The 16,499-nt window shown below is 54.7% G+C and overlaps 1 protein-coding gene across 6 annotated transcripts; it reads left to right on the top strand.

The window, feature by feature from the left end:
* The first annotated feature begins 14,014 nt into the window (after nt 1–14,014).
* On the top strand, nt 14,015–16,499 carry SSTR4 (somatostatin receptor 4). 6 transcript variants are annotated; one of them, XM_054179699.1, is made up of 3 exons: nt 14,015–14,116; nt 14,451–14,694; nt 15,057–16,499. In XM_054179699.1, the coding sequence occupies exon 3, from the start codon at nt 15,107–15,109 to the stop codon at nt 16,349–16,351; it is 1,245 nt and encodes a 414-aa protein (XP_054035674.1). In that variant the 5' UTR covers nt 14,015–14,116; nt 14,451–14,694; nt 15,057–15,106; the 3' UTR covers nt 16,352–16,499. The 6 variants fall into 6 exon arrangements, with proteins under 6 accessions (XP_054035674.1, XP_054035677.1, XP_054035680.1 ...); XM_054179702.1 differs by having other exon boundaries at nt 14,026–14,116; nt 14,544–14,694; XM_054179705.1 differs by lacking the exon at nt 14,015–14,116 and adding an exon at nt 14,187–14,340 and having other exon boundaries at nt 14,544–14,694.

Genomic DNA, 16,499 nt, shown 5'->3' with positions numbered 1-16,499 from the left:
AGAAAGCCTCCCTGCCAGCACACACCTCCCTTGCATTTATTTCACAGGGTCACAGATTGCTCTGTGTTGGAAGGGACCCTCAGAGGTCTTCTTGTCCTGCCCCCCTGCAGGCAGCAGGGACACCTCCAACTCCAGCAGGCTGCCCAGGGACACATCAAGGCTGATCCTGGACGTCTGCAGGCACAGGTCCTCAAGCACATCCCTGGGCAGCCCGTTCCAGTATTTCACCACTCTCATTGTGCAGAGCTTCCTCCTGATGTCCAACCTAAATCTCCCCTGCTCCACTTTCAAACCATTGTCCCTCATCCTATCACTCCAAGCCCTTCTAACCAATCCCTCCCCAGCCTTCCTGTAGGTCCCCTTCAGATACTGAAATGTAGCTCCAAGGTCTCTCCCAGAGCCTTTTCTCCTCCAGGCTGAGCAGCCCCAACTCTTTCAGCCTGTCCTTGTAGGAAAGGTTCTCCAGCCCTCTGATCAGCTTTGTGGCCCTCCACTGGACCCACTCCAGCAAGGTCTATGTTCCCCTGAAGCAGCACTGAAACAAGATTTGGGGCTTACCACCACCCACAGCCCAAGCCTCGATGAGGACAATATTGTGATCAGCCTGGAGAAGAGAAGGCTCTGGGGGAGACCTTATAGCAGCCTTCTAGTACCTGCAGGGGCCCTGCAAGAAAGCTGAGAAGGGACTTCTGACAAGAGCTTGTGGGGATAGGATGAGAGGGAATGGATTGAATCTTGAGGAGGGCAGGTTGAGACTGGAGATTAGAAAGAAGTTCTTTGCAGGGTGGGTGATGAGACACTGGAACAGGTTGCCCAGGGAGGTCATGGATGCTCCCTCCTTGGAGGTATGGGAGGTATGGTCAGGGTGGGTGAGGCCTTGATCAAGCTGGGCTAGTGGGAGGTGTCCCTGTGCATGGCAGGGGAGTTGGAAGAGGATGATCTCTAAGGTCCCTTCCAAGCCAGAGCATTCTGTGCTGTTTTCCGGACGGGTGCTGAAGCGTTCAGAACGTGCTGCCTTTGGGCAGGCAGCACCTCAGCTCCCACCTCCCAGGGAGTGCTTCCCAGGGGGAAAAAAAACCCTATTTGTAAAGCTTGTGTGCTCGGGATAAACCTCTAGCATGTGTCCCTGGCCCCATTTCCTGAGATAACACAGAGGAAGATCAGTCAGGATCCCTTCCTCGTGGCCTCTACCCCTTGGTGACGCTCCCTGAGCAGGCTGCAGACCCCGGGCTAAGACTCAGCTCCAAACCCGAAGCCTTAGTTAAGATTCTGAGCTCTTCCCTGTGAAGCAGCAAACCAGGGGCTCCCAGGTCCCCATAAAGCCAGGATGGGAGGGAAACAGCCAGGTGGTGGCAAAGGGGCGGCTGGGAGTCGTGGAATCCTCACCAGGGTGGGAGAGACCTCAAGGAAAAGCTCAAGGAGGAGCATCCCATCCGGTGGCTCAGCCTGAAGGGAAGGGTGGGGGTGACATCCTCTCCAGAGAGGGACAGCCATTACTCACCCAGTGCCAAAGCATCAGGCTTCTGGGAATAAACACAGCAATAAAAAAAAGCTATTGTGACATCCTCCACCCTCCTGGGCTCTGCCCTTGCCCTGCTCAGTGGACCCAAGAGCTGCTGGGGGCACCTCTGGACACGATGGGAAGCATCCTGCCCTTGGCGGGGGGGTGGGTGGGGGGTGGGGGGTGGGTACCACAATGCAGTGTCAAGGGGTTTGGTTAATTCACTGTACCTGGAAGTTAAGCAGGTTTTGGGGGGACCCTCATACCACCTTCCTCCCTGGTTTTGTATGAAAGGTGTTACAGCATCTTGGGGGGTGGGGGATGAATCTGGTTTTATCACCATGTGGGTCCCTGGCTGAGGGAGGTGAAAGAAAACAAGCAGAATATGGTCAGCAAATAACCCAGCAAGGGGCAGAGGCTGATCTCATGGAGGAGGAGGTTTTCATGCACAGGGTTTGCTTACTTTGGAAAAGCTCTGTTTGTGCAAAGCTATTGCTAGAAACACCAGAAAGATGCAAAAGCTGTTGTTGGGCTGGCTGTTGAAGGAGGAGGAAAAGGAGGAGAAGGGGGAGCAGGAGAAGGAGGAATGGAGAAGAAGAAGGAGAAGGAGAAGGAGAAGGAGAAGGAGAAGGAGAAGGAGAAGGAGAAGGAGAAGGAGGAATGGAGAAGAAGGAGGAGAGAAGGAGAAGGAGAAGGAGAAGGAGAAGGAGAAGGAGAAGGAGAAGGAGAAGGAGAAGGAGAAGGAGAAGGAGAAGGAGAAGGAGAAGGAGGAGAAGGAGGAATGGAGAAGAAGGAGGAGAGAAGGAGAAGGAGGAGAGAAGGAGAAGGAGAAGGAGAAGGAGAAGGAGAAGGAGAAGGAGAAGGAGAAGGAGAAGGAGAAGGAGAAGGAGAAGGAGAAGGAGAAGGAGAAGGAGAAGGAGAAGGAGAAGGAGAAGGAGAAGGAGAAGGAGAAGGAGAAGGAGAAGGAGAAGGAGAAGGAGAAGGAGAAGGAGAAGGAGAAGGAGAAGGAGAAGGAGAAGGAGAAGGAGAAGGAGAAGGAGAAGGAGAAGGAGAAGAAGCCAGGAGAGAAGCTGTATCACTCCAGGCACATCTCAGCTGGTCCCAGGGTGAGGATGGGGCTTTCCAAGCTAGCCCTGGGGTAGGTAGAGCTCTCGGAGCTCCCTCTCCAAAGGTGTGGCATCCCTGCTGAGGTCTGCTTTCCACAACAAAGGATATGTGAGCTCTGCCCGGAAATCCCAGCCCTGCAGAAAGCGGCCGCATCTCCACAGACTCTATTGTCCCTTGTGTGCAACGCCCGGCTTTGTTAAGAGACCTTTAGCAGCAGCAGCCACAGGCTGCGGGAGAGCAAAATAGCTCCAGCCCCTCTGGGCAGCCTGTCCCAGGGCTCCAGAACCCTCACAGCGAAGAATTTGCTCCTCCTCGTGTTCAGATGGAGCCTCCTGTGTTCCAGTTTGCGCCCATTGCACCTTGCCCTGTGGCTGGGAAGCACTGAAAAGAGATTGGCCTCATCCTCTTGATCCTAGCCCTTCAGACTGGGATCAGCACTGATCAGATCCCCTCTCAGGCTGCTCTTCTCCAGGCTCAACAGCCCCAGGGCTCTCAGCCTTTCCTCCTCACAGAGCCCTCAGCAGCTCTATAGCCTCCTCTGGACTCCCTCTGGCTGTTCCCTGTCCCTTTTGAACTGGGGAGCCCAGCACTGGACCCAACACTCCCAATGTGGTCTCACTAGGACAGAGTAGAGGGGGAGAAGAACCTCCTGCAGCCTGCTGGCCATGCTCTCCTTCATGCACCCCAGGAGAGCACTTGTGTTCTTGGCCATGAGGGCACAGCCTGCCCTCCACCAGCAGCACTCCCAGGTCCTTCTCCACAGAGCTGCTTTCCAGCAGGTCACCTCCTAGCCTGTACTGGTGCATGGTGTTGTTCCTCCTCAGGGGCTGGACCCTACACTTGCCCTTGATGGACCTCTGCCCAGCTCTCCAGCCTGCCCAGGTCTCACTGAATGGCAGCACAGCCTGGTGGAGTGTCAGCTGCTCCTCCCAGCCTGGTACCATCAGCAAACTGGCTGAGGGTCCACTCTGTCCCTTCATCTAAGTCATTGATCAAGAAGCTGAACGTGACTGGACTCAGTTTTGACCCCTGAGGAACGCCAGAAGCTACAGCTCTGCCCTAGTAAGACCACATTGGGAGTGCTGGGTCCAGTGCTGGGCTCCCCAGTTCAAAAGGCACAGGGAACAACCAGAGAGTCCAGAGGAGGCCAAACCCTGCACCACTAATCACAACCCTTCTGTGCTCTGTCTTCAGCCTGTTCTCAGTCCACCTTGATGTCCACTCATCTAACCTACACTTCCTCAGCTTCCTTAAGAGGATGTGAGGGTAAAGAGTGTCCAAAGGTGAAGCAAGGAAATGAGAGGAAAGCATGCACAGAAGAATTCACAGGCAGCATGCAGGATGTTGTGGGATGGTTTTGTTCTCCCTCTGGTCCCCTGCAATGGAGCTGAGAACTGGAGCAGGCTGCCCAGGGAGGTAGTGGAGCCTCCTTCTCTGGAGACTGCCAAGCCCCATCTGGATGCATTCCTGTGTGACCTCTGCTTGATTCTGTGGTCCTGCTCTGGCAGGGGGGGTTGGTCTTGAGGATCTTCAGAGGTCTCTTCCAACCCCTAACATCCTGTGATCATGGCATCAGGGTGTCCCCAGCCGTGGGCAGCAGTGCCAGAAGGGTGCCCAGCTCTTGGGTGGCTTCTTGGAGAGCCTCTGGGCAGGATGAGCTCTTGCTTCTCATGTAGCTAATTGAAAGAGAGAACTTCCTGGGGGAAATGTAACCATAACACCACAGAAAGTGTTGATTTTCTTCAAATGCCTGGGTGGTGCTGGGGGGGGTGAAGCTTCTGCCCTGGCTTCTAAGGGGCAGTGGGGAATGCTCCTGCTATAGGCATTTTGAAGGTGGGGATAAAGCTTGGCCTTTTGGATGCTGCTCTTTAGCTGGAGCTGCCAGTTCTCACAGCTGGGAGGCACCTTCCATCTTCTCTGTGAGGGTCAGGGATTTTCAGGAAGAGCCTTTTGTTGCTCTGCACTGTAAGGACTCCATGGAAGAGCAATGTGCCCTTGTGGCCAAGAAGGCCAATGGCACCCTGGGGTGCATTCAGAAGAGGGTGGCCAGCAGGTGAAGGGAGGTGAGACCACATCTGCAGTATTGTGACCAGTTCAGGGCTCTCCAGTTCAAGAGGGACAGAGATGTGCTAGAGAGTGTCCAGTGCAGCCTGCGAGGATGATGAAGGGACTGGAACATAGAATCATAGAATTGTCAGGGTTGGAAGGGACCTCAAGGATCAGCCAGTTCCAAGCCCCCTGCCATGGCCAGGGACACCTCACACTGCAGCAGGTTGCTCACAGCCACATCCAGCCTGGCTGCAAACACCTCCAGGCAGGAGGCTTCCACCACCTCCCTGGGCAACCTGTGCCAGGCTCTCACCACCCTCATGGGGAACAACTTCTTCCTAACATCCAATCTCAATCTCCCCATTTCTAGTTTTGCTCCATCCCCCCCAGTCCCATCACTCCCTGACACCCTCAAAAGTCCCTCCCCAGCTTTCTTGGAGCCCCCTTCAGATAGTGGAAGGCCACAATTAGGACTCCTGGGAGCCTTCTCTTCTCCAGACTGAACAACCCCAACTCTCTCAGTCTGTCCTCATAGGAGAGCAGCTGCAGCCCTCTGCTCATCCTTGTGACATCTGTGTGATGAGGAAAGGCTGAGAGCCCTGGGGGCTGTTTAGCCTGGACAGGAGAAGACTGAGAGGAGTTCTTATGAATGTTTAGAAATATCTGGATGCTGTGTGCCAAGAAGGGGCCAGGCTCTTCTCAGTGGTGTCCTGTGATAGGACCAGGGGCAATGGATACCAACTGGAGCACAGGAAGCTCCACATCAACAGGAGGAAAAAAATCTTCGCTGTGAGGATGAAAGAGCCCTGGAGCAGGCTGCCCAGAGAGGTTGTGCAGTCTCCTTCCCTGGAGACTCTCAAGACCCTTCTGGATGCATTCCTGTGTGACCTGCCCTAGGTCATCCTGCTTTGGTAGGGGCTTTGGACTCAATGGTCTTTAGAGGTCCCTTCCAACCCCTACCATTCTATGATTCTATGACTCTGAAGCCAGAAGCCCAGAGCCTGTCTTTGGATTTCATTGGTTTAATTGACATTTAGTTTCAGTGAGGCTATTTCAGACACCTTGTTCCCCCTGATCAGGAAGGTGCAGGAACTGAAGGTGGAGCACTGCTGCTCCCCAGCCTCTCTGACATGGGATCTCTTACTGTGTTGACCCTCAGAGGACCACATGCCTGGGGAGATGAGGTCTTCTGAGCATCACCTCTTAGGACATCACTCATTTAATGAACTGACTCAACTCTGCTGTTCATTTCACAACATGAAATGAAGAGGAGGCTCAAGGGAGATCTTATTGCTCTCTCCAACTCCCTGAAGGGAGCTGTAGCCAGGTGGGGGTTGGTTTCTTCTCCCAGGCACCCAGCACCAGAACAAGAGGACACAGTCTCAAGCTGTGCCAGGGGACGTTTTGGCTGGAGGTGAGCAGAGAGTTCTTCCCAGAAAGAGTAATTGTCCATTGGGATGTGCTGCCCAGGGAGGTGGTGGAGTCCCCATCCCTGGAGGTGTTCAAAAAAGGCTTGGATGAGGCACTTGGAGCCATGGTTTAGTTGTCCTGAGGTGTTAGGGATTAGGTGACAGGTTGGACTTGATGATCTCTGAGGTGTTTTCCAACCTGGTTGATTCTATGATTCCATGATTCTATGAAAATTAAAGCTGGAAGAGTGGGGCTGGGTGTTTGGGTCTGATTTCCTGCCCCTCTGCACAGCATTCCAGTGGAGGTTTTGGCATTTTCCCCACAGAATCACAGAATGATAGGGGTTGGAAAGCACCTCTGGAGATCATCTAGCCCAAGCCTCCTGCCAGAGCAGGTTCACCTAGAGCAGGCTGCACAGGATGAATAGGAGCCAGCAGTGTGCCCAGGTGGCCAAGAAAGCCTAAGGCATCCTGGCTGGGATTAGAAATGTTGTGTCTAGCAGGAGCAGGGAGGGGATTGTCCCCTGGCACTCAGCTCTGGGGAGGCCACACTTTGGGTACTGTATTCAGTTTTGGGCAGCTCAGTACAAGAGAGATATGGAGGTGCTGGAGCCAGGGCAGAGGAGGGCAAGGAAGCTGTGAAGGGGATGGAGAATAAATCTGATGAAAAGCAATTGAGTGAGCTGGGGATGGTTAGTGTGAAACAGAGGAGGCTGAGGGGAGACCTCATTGCTGTCTACAACTACCTGAAAGGACATTGTGGAGAGGCTGCTGCTGGGCTCTTCTCACAGGTAATTAGTGACAGAACAAGAGGGAATGGCCTCAAGCTGCCACTGGGTAGGTTTAGGCTGGACAATAGGAAACATCTTTTCATGGCAAGAGTGGTCAGGGATTGGAATGTGCTACCCAGGGAGGTGGTGGAGTCCCCAAGCCTGGCTGTGTTTCAAGGCGGTTTGGATGTGGTGCTTGGGGATCTGGTTTAGGGGTGAGCCTTGCAGGGTCAGATTCTGGGTTGGACTTGGTGATCCTGAGGCTCTTTTGCAGCCTGAATGTTTCTGTGATGCTGTGGAAGTGAAACCAGGAGGGGATCCAAGTGGGTTTTGAATGTCTCCAGTGTCGGACACCTCCTCGGGCAGCCCTGTTTCAGGGCTCTACCACCCTCACAGAAGTTCCTCCTCCTGTTCAGCTGGAAGTTCCTGATCCAATGAATATTGATTTTTCATAACTTTGGGTTCCTCTATGACTAAAACCAGAGTGGGATGCACATAAAGGCTGCAAAGCAAAGATGTTCAGGCTTTATATTCGAGCCTGAAAGGCTAAGAAGGGAGGAAATGCGCAATTGGCAGCGTCGTTTGGCTCTCAATCCAGCTCTTACCACGGGGGATCAGCCTATTTTCAGCTGAGAAAGCAGCTCCTGGATGCTGGCAGCATGGTTGTGGTGAGGGGTCTTTAAGTCTGGAGTCATTAAAAAATCCCAGTCATTCATTTGAGGGAGGGGATTCTCCCCCTCTGCTCTGCTCTGCTCTGCTGAGACCCCACCTGGAACACTGTGTCCAGCTCTGGAGCCTCTGTGACAGGAAGGACCTGGAGGTGCTGGAAGGAGTCCCGAGAAGGGCCACGAGGATGAGCAGAGGGCTGGAGCTGCTCTGCTATGGAGACACACCGAGAGAGTTGGGGCTGTTCAGTCTGGAGAAGAGAAGGCTCTGAGGAGATCTTCTTGTGGCCTTCCAGTATCTGAAGGGGGCTCCAAGAAAGCTGGGGAGGGACTTCTGAGGGTGTCAGGGAGTGATAGGACTGGGGGGGAATGGAACAAAACTAGAAGTGGGGAGATTGAGATTGGATGTGAGGAAGAAGTTGTTCCCCATGAGGGTGGTGAGAACCTGGCACAGGTTGCCCAGGTGGGAGCCTCCTGCCTGGAGGTGTTTGCAGCCAGGCTGGATGTGGCTGTGAGCAACCTGCTGTAGTGTGAGGTGTCCCTGGCCATGGCAGGGGGCTTGGAACTGGCTGCTCCTTGAGGTCCCTTCCAACCCTGACAATTCTGTGATTCTGTGATTATCTGAGTCGAGTCAGCTTATGAAACAAGAGTGGTGTCCTTAGAGGGGATGCTCAGGAGACCTTTTGTCATCTCCCCAAGCCTTCATCCCTCTTTGCAATGGATAAGCTTTGGAGGTCCCTTCCAACCCACACACCATTCTATGATTCTATGAGCAGGGGGATTGGAGCAGATGATCTCTGAGGTCCCTGCCAAGCTAAGCCACTCTATGACCTGGGAAAAATGATGTGTTCCACACAGAATCATCACAGAATGGTAGAGGTTGGAAGGGATCTCCAGAGACCATTGAGTCCAACCCTCCCCCTTTCCCCCTCAGGTTAGGAAAGATGTTGAGTTGCTGGAATAAGTCCAGAGAAGGGCAACAAAGCTGGGGAGGGGTTTGGAGCACAGCCCTGGGAGGAGAGGCTGAGGGAGCTGGGGTTGCTTAGCCTGCAGAAGAGGAGGCTCAGGGGAGACCTTCTTGCTCTCTCCAACTCCCTGAAGGGAGGTTGTAGCCAGGTGGGGGTTGGTCTCTTCTCCCAGGCAAGCAGCACCAGAACAAGAGGACACAGTCTCAAGCTGTGCCAGGGGAGGTTTAGGCTGGATGTTAGGAAGAAGTTCTTCCCAGACAGAGAGTTTGGCCATTGGAATGTGCTGCCCAGGGAGGTGGTGGAGTTGCCATCCCTGGAGGTGTTTAGGAAGAACCTGGATGAGGCACTTGGTGCCATGGTTTAGCTGATGAGATGGTGTTGGGGGACAGGTTGGACTTGATGATCTCTGAGGTCTTTTCCAACCTGGTTAATTCTATTCTAAAAGCACTCTCAAGGAGTGTTGCCATCAACACTGAGGTATGGAAATGGAGCTGATTCAACACAGACTCATGTTATTCCCCCATCCCTATGTTCCTGCTGGGTATATCTATAGGCAGCTCCTCCAGACTGTCATGCCCAGTGGGAGGTTTACCACCCATGGAGCCCAGCATGGGCTGGCAACCCCCTTTGGATGGCAGAGGGAGGGCTGGTGCCATTTAAAGGATACTTTTTTTTGTCCTCAGGCACTTTCAAATGGGAGTGTTTTCACCACATGCCTGGTTTTACACCACTGTAAGGCAGTAAATACAGTGTGGACTTGGTTGGGTGGACACTTGGCATCCAAGCCACATCTCCACATGCCAGGTTGCCCTGTGTTTCCAGGAAACTGATAAGGGAAGGCTTCGGGTTTCACCTGGCAAAGCCAATTTTTCTCCTTCCAGGCTGTGGGTGTTGAGATTAGGCAGTTCTTTAACCTATTTAAATACCACTTGATGCTCTCTCTGGTTTTATTTTAGACTGAACCATCTGGAGAGCTTCAGTTGAGGGAAGACAGGTTGATTTCTGTGCCTTCAGCGAGTCAATTAAAATAACTTGGTGGAGAGTCTCTCCTTTCAAATCTCTGGGCTCTGTGAGATTTGGAAGGAAGGAGGGAATCTAAAGGAGGGAGGGCTGAAAGCCATCACTGCTGGTCATCCTTCCAGCCACTTTGGCTTACAAAAACTCATCTTTTACAAGCTTTGGGAGGAGGGGAGGATCCCCTTGGAAATCATAGAATGGTTTGGGACCTTAAAGGTCATCCAGTTCCAACCTCCCTGCCATGGGGGTGGGGGGTGTCCTGTAACTTAGAGTGAGTTTAAAAGGAAAATTAAACAGCCTAAATCATAGAATGGTTTGGCTTGGAAGGGGCCTTAAAGGTCATCCAGTTCCAACCCCCCCCAGCCATGAGGGTTCCTGAAACTAAGAGTGAGTTTAAAAAGTATACAGCCCAAATCATAGAATGGTTTGGGTTGGAAGGGACCTTAAAGATCCTGTCACAGGTAGGGACACCTTCCACCAGAACAGGCTGATCAAGGCTTCAACCAACCTGGCCTGGAACACCTCCAGGCACAGAGGCATCCACAGCCTCCCTGGGCAACCTGCTCCAGTATCTCACCACCCTCACTGGAAAGAATTTCTTCCTCCTCTCCAGTCTTAATCTGCCCTCCTCCAGCTTCAATCCATTCCCTCTTGTCCTATCACTACAAGCCCTTGTCAAAAGTTCCTCCCCAGCTTTCTTGTAGGTGCTCTTCAGGTGGTGGAATCATCCCAAGCTGCTGGAGTGGTACTTAGGATAATAGAGAACCATAGGATCATAGGATTATAGGATGATATGATCACAAAATCATAGGATTATAGGATCATAGAATCATAGGTTCATAAGAACATAGAATCATGGGACCATAGGATCACAGGATCATAGAATTATAGGATCATAGAATCATACAATCATAGAATTGTTTTGGTTGGAAGAGACCTTTAAGATCATCAAGTCCAACCTCAATCACCAAGGTTGGACGAGACCTTGAAGGGCATCAAGTCCAACCTGTCACCACAGACCTCTGGACTAAACCATGGCACCAAGTGCCACGTCCAATCCACTCCTGAACACCTCCAGGGATGGTGACTCCACCACCTCCCTGGGCAGCACATCCCAATGGCTAACAACCCTCTCTGGGAAGAACTTTCTCCTCACCTTGAGTCTAAACTTCCCCTGGCACAGCTTGAGACTGTGTCCTCTTGTTCTGGTGCTGCTTGCCTGGGAGAAGAGACCAACCCTCACCAGGCTACAACCGCCCTTCAGGTAGTTGTAGAGAGCAAGAAGGTCTCCCCTGAGCCTCCTCTTCTCCAGGCTAAACAATCCCAGCTCCCTCAGCCTCTCCTCCTAGGGCTGTGCTCAAGGCCTCTCACCAGTCTCGTTGCCCACCTCCAACCCAACACCACCATGGCCATTAAATCACGTCACCAAGCGCCATCTGCTTCGTATCCAGGCACCTAGGAGGAGGCTATGGTGGCAGCAGCCACCCCCAAAAGTGTTCCCCTTGCTGTTCATCCCTCCCTCTCCCCACCCACAGCTTTTCCAAGGGCAGGACTGGTGGTACCAAGCAGTACAATGTCCTGCTCGTTGCGAAGGAGTTTCCTCCTTTACAGTAAAAGAGCATTTAGAGGTTTCCTGCTCCTCCTGGGAGGTGGAGGGGGGGTGGATGTAATCTCCAGGCAGTTTCATTGTTTGATTTGACATTTTCCGGTCTCTGCCTGGAACAGGAACCCCTGGAGCACCCTGCCCCTCCTGGGCCTCTGTGCCCAGCCTGGTGGACTCTGGGAACTTCAGTGGCATTGCGGAGGGGACGACGTGCCAGTTTGCTCCCCTGGTGTACAACAGCCCCCGGTGATGGGGGGAGGAGAGGGGGGTGGGGGCTCAGAGTACCTGCAGCTGTGGGCACTGGCACTTGTCTGTTCCTTTTAGGGATGCAATGATGCTGATGGAGATGGAGCATCTCTCTGGGGAGGAGAAATGGGGAGACCTGGAGCTGTTTAGGCTGGAGAAGAGTAAACAGAGAGGGAGGCAAACTTCTCAGTGACTCACCTGGATGCCTTCCTCTGTAATCTGGGGTAGGTGTCCTGCTCTGGCAGGGGGGCTGGACTGGATGAGCTTTCCACATCCCTTGCAGCCCCTGAAATTGATTCTATGATTCTGTGATGATCAATAGCTAAAGGGCAGGTGTCAAGAGGATGGGGCCAGACTCTTTTCATAGCCAGGTGGGGGTTGGACTCTTCTCCCAGGCAACCAGCACCAGGACAAGAGGACACAGTCTCAAGCTGTGCCAGGGGAGGTTCAGGCTGGTAGTGAGGAGAAAGTTCTTCCCAGAAAGAGTAATTGGCCATTGGGATGTGCTGCCCAGGGAGGTGGTGGAGTCACCATCACTGGAGGTGTTTAGGAAGAGCCTGGATGAGGCACTTGGTGCCATGGTTGAGTTGCTTAGATGATGTTGGGTGATAGGTTGGACTTGATGACCTCAAAGGTCTTTCCTGGTTAATTCTATTCTATTCTATTCTATTCTATTCTATTCTATTCTATTCTATTCTATTCTATTCTATTCTATTCTATTCTATTCCATTCCATTCCATTCCATTCCATTCCATTCCATTCCATTCCATTCCATTCCATTCCATTCCATTCCACTCTTTTCAGTGGTGCCCACTGATGGGACAAGGGGCAATGGGCACAAACTAAACCCCAGGGTATTCCACCTGCCCATGAGGAATAAACTCTTCCCTGTGAAGGTGCTGGAGTCCTGGACCAGGCTGCACAGGGAGGCTGTGGAGTCTCCTTTGGAGAGATTCCAAACCCACCTGCACACAACCCTGGGCAGCCTGCTCTGGGTGACCTTCAGGAGGGTTGGACTAGATGATCTCCAGAGGTTCCTTCCAACTTCTACCATGCTGGGATTCTCTGATTTTCCACATCCATGATATTTAAGCTGGGATACCACAGCCAAAACCTCTCTGCCAGCTGCACAATTAACTATGGTTATATATTTAAGCACCCAGAGCAGGACTGCACCTGCTTTCCCATGCACACCCAGCCCCTTCTCAGTAATTTAATATATACATTCATCTATATTCCCACCCATGTGGGCAGAGCCCCCTCCTCCCACAAGTGAGCTCATTCTTGCCTTCTCAAATGCCTTGACTTGGGAGCCAAGAGGCAGAAAACTGAGCTGCTCCATAACTTGATGCTGCAGGCAGGGAAGATGGGGCTGGAGCCACACCATCAGAAAATCCCCAGTCCTGCAGAAGTGGTGGTAGAGTCATGGAATCATTAGGGTTGGAAAATGCCTTTAAAGACCATTGAGTCCAACTATTAACTCAGCATTGCCAGGTCACCACCAAACCACGTCCCTCAGCACCACATTTGCAAGTCTTCTAAACACCCCCAAGGGTGGGGACTACACCACTGCCCTGGGTGGCCTGTTCCAGGCTTTGAATCACAGCATCACAGAACAGTAAGGGTTGGAAGTGACCTCTGAAGATCATCCAGTCCAACCCCCCTACCAGAGCAGGATCACTTAAAGCAGATCACATAGGAACACACCCAGGTGGGCCTCGAAAGCCTCCAGGGGCAGAGACTGCACCAGCTCTCTGGGCAGCCTGCTTCAGTGCTCTGCCAGCCTCAAAGCCAAGAAGATGCTTCTCATGTTTGGATGGAACTTGCTGTGTTCAAGTTTGTGCCCTTTACCTCTTGCCCTGTCACTGGGGACCACTGAGAAGAGTCTGGCCCCATCTTCCTGACACCCACCCCTTAGGTATTTGGAAGGGTTAATTAGACATCCCCCCCCCAGCCTCCTCATCTGCAACCCTTTTGGGGAAGTCCATGCCTCAGAGCTGTGGTGTCACTGAGCTGAGCTGCTGCTGGTATTTTCTTGGCACAAGGATGTCCTTGAGCCCTGCCATCAAGAGGATAAAACCCAAACACAACAGCTGCTTGAAAGCAACCCCAAGAACATCCCCTCCCACACCAGCCCCCACCAAGTGATGCAATTTCTTTCTCTTTATACCCATGGCATGACAAAGATCAGGGTAAACTCTGATCTGGGGTGAGATTGTCAGGGTACAACTGATTTCAGGGTCAGGCTTGGGGTGGTCCTCAGCCCTCAGATTCACAGAGTGCATCAGGTTGGAAGGGTCCCTCAAAGGTCATCTTGTCCAACTCCCCTGCAGTCCACAGGGACACCTCCAACCAGATCAGGCTGCCCAGGGCCACATGGAGTCTGATCTTGAATGTCTCCAGGGTCAGGGCCTCAAGCACATCCCTGGGCAACCTGTTCCAGTATTTCACCACTCTCGTGGTAAAGAACTTCCTCCTGATGTCCAACCACCTTATGCCCACCACCTCCCCATCCCCAGGCTTTGGGATGCTCCTGCCCTGCCAACTAAGCAAGGATCGAGCAGGCATGTGGAGGTCCCTGCCTGCACACCCCCGCTCCCCCCCCTCCCCCTCGCCTTGCAGCGGCTGCAGAGGGGGGGCTGGCAGGGAAGGGCTGCGCAGGGGATGCGCGGGAGGGATGCGGGAGCGAGCGCGGGGAAGAGGGGGTGGGGGCTGGTCGCCAGGGCAACCCGGATCCATCTCCTGCCTTTACCCGGGGACCCCCCGGAGGCACCCGCCGAGGTGAGGAAGGGGGGGATGCGAAGGCGGAGTGTGTGCGGAGGAGGGTGGTTTCGGCGGGGGGGGTCCCGGTCCCTCCCTGCCGCCGAGCTCGGACTGCAGCATCCCGCCCGCCGCAGTGCCCGCAGCACCAGGGATCGGAGGACTGGGGCTCGGCACTGGAGGAGGAGGAGGATGGTTTGTCCTACCTCGGCGTGGGCACAGCCACCAGAATCCTGCACACCTCAGTGAGAAGGGGGAGGGGTACGGCTGCTGCTTTATTTTCCATTGGGAAAGCAGAGAGCATCCATTGGAAACTTGGATTCTATTTTCTTTCTTTCTTTCTTATTTTTAACAGGAAATCGGATTTTTTACAGCCCAGGTGATGGGGGTGAGGGAGAATCGCCTGCATTCCCACCCAGCCAGCCTGGTCTGTCTTTCACTTTAAAAGGTCTGGATCCTTCTGGTCATCTGATTCAGGTCAAGCAGGACTTTGCGTTGCCAAGAGCCCGCGGATCCCGCTGGAGCAGCTCCCAGCACCGGCTGCTGCCCCCTGGAAGGGACGAGGGATGATGCTCTTTTAATCCTAGGAGGATTGAGAGGTAAAAGATCTCCAGCCTGGTTTTCTCCTTCTGTTTTACTTTCCTTGCAGGGGGTTAATGGAACCGTTGAGGCTGTTCACTAGGGCGGTTGGTGGCACTTGAATCTCAGGCCATGCCGTGGGTCTCCTGCTGTGCCTCCACGGGCAGCTGACAGACACCCCATGCCCACAGCCCCTAAGCCCCCAAACACCAGGATGCCTCTGCCCCAAGGAATAATGTGAAGGTGCCCAGGGAATGGAGAGGGATGGATGGAGGGAGTAGAGGAGACCGTGGCCACGATCCAAGGGGGAAGGCAGGGGAACGTGCTTTGCATCTGCTGCCACCCTCAGCCCCTTCTCTCTCTGCCTGTGCCCTGTCTTCAGGCCGCTCCCCACCCCCTGGGCAGCGTCCCCTCCATGGACCACCTGCCAGCATGAACGCCGAGGGCCAGCAGCTCCCGGCAGGGGCCCAGGTGGCCGGCGTGCCCCTCTGGACCGTCGCCAGCTGGGCCGCCTCCGAAGTGCCCCCCAACAGCAGCGTGGGCGCGGGGGAGGCCGGGCGGCCGCAGGGGCCGGCGGAGCGGGGCGGCAGGGCGGGCGAGATCGCCGGCATGGTGGTGATCCAGTGCATCTACGCCCTGGTGTGCCTGCTGGGGCTCCTGGGCAACTCCCTGGTGATCTTCGTCATCCTCCGCTACGCCAAGATGAAGACGGCCACCAACATCTACCTGCTCAACCTGGCCATCGCCGACGAACTCTTCATGCTCAGCATCCCCTTCGTGGCCACCTCGGCCGCCCTGCACCACTGGCCCTTCGGCCGGGCGCTGTGCCGCACGGTGCTGGGCGTCGACGGCCTCAACATGTTCACCAGCGTCTTCTGCCTGACCGTCCTCAGCCTGGACCGCTACATCGCCGTGGTGCACCCGCTGCGGGCCGCCACCTACCGCCGCCCCCGGGTGGCCAAGATGGTCAACGGCGGGGTCTGGCTCCTGTCCCTGCTGGTGGCTTCGCCCATCCCCGTCTTCGCCGGCACGGCGGCCACCCGCGACGGCCAAGCGGTGGCCTGCAACCTCCTTTGGCCCAGCCCGGCCTGGTCGGCCGCTTTCGTGGTCTACACCACCTTGCTGGGCTTCCTGCTGCCCGTGCTGGCCATGGGGCTGTGCTACCTGCTGATCGTGGGCAAGATGCGGGCGGTGGCGCAGCGGGTGGGCTGGCAGCAGCGCCGGCGCTCCGAGGGCAAGCTGACCCGCCTGGTGCTGATGGTGGTGGCCATGTTCGTGGTCTGCTGGATGCCCTTCTACGTGGTGCAGCTGATCAACCTGCTGCTGCCCGGCCGCTTGGACGCCACTGTCAACAACGCCTCCCTCATCCTCAGCTACTCCAACAGCTGCGCCAACCCCATCCTCTACGGCTTCCTCTCGGAAAACTTCCGGCACTCCTTCCACGGCGTCCTGCGGCGCTGCCTCAACACCAGCCTCTGCTGCTGCTGCCGCGCCGGGGAGGGCAACACCATGGACGAGGAGGAGGAGGAAGAGCCTCTCGACTACTGCGCCGCCCCCCGGGGGGATGACAAGGGCAAGGGCTGCATGTGCCCACCTCTGCCCTGCCAGCAGGAGCCTGTGCATCCCGAGCCCTGCTGCAAGCCTGGACCTCTCCTCACAAAGACCACCACCTTCTAGGGCGTCCTCGCCCTCACCAGACCCCCAGATGGGTGTCTCCACCCCAGGCACGGGCAAAGGGGATTTTTGGGCTGGACAGGGGGCAAGCTGCTGGTCCTTGCTTGTGCTGTGCGGTTCAATGAAATAAAAGAAGCCATAAGACTGGCCT

This window comes from Dryobates pubescens, chromosome 3 (assembly GCF_014839835.1).
Source record: "Dryobates pubescens isolate bDryPub1 chromosome 3, bDryPub1.pri, whole genome shotgun sequence".
Taxonomy (NCBI): Eukaryota; Metazoa; Chordata; class Aves; order Piciformes; family Picidae; genus Dryobates; species Dryobates pubescens.
The sequence above is the reverse complement of the archived record's forward strand: the minus strand, read 5'-3'. Positions and strand labels throughout refer to the sequence as shown.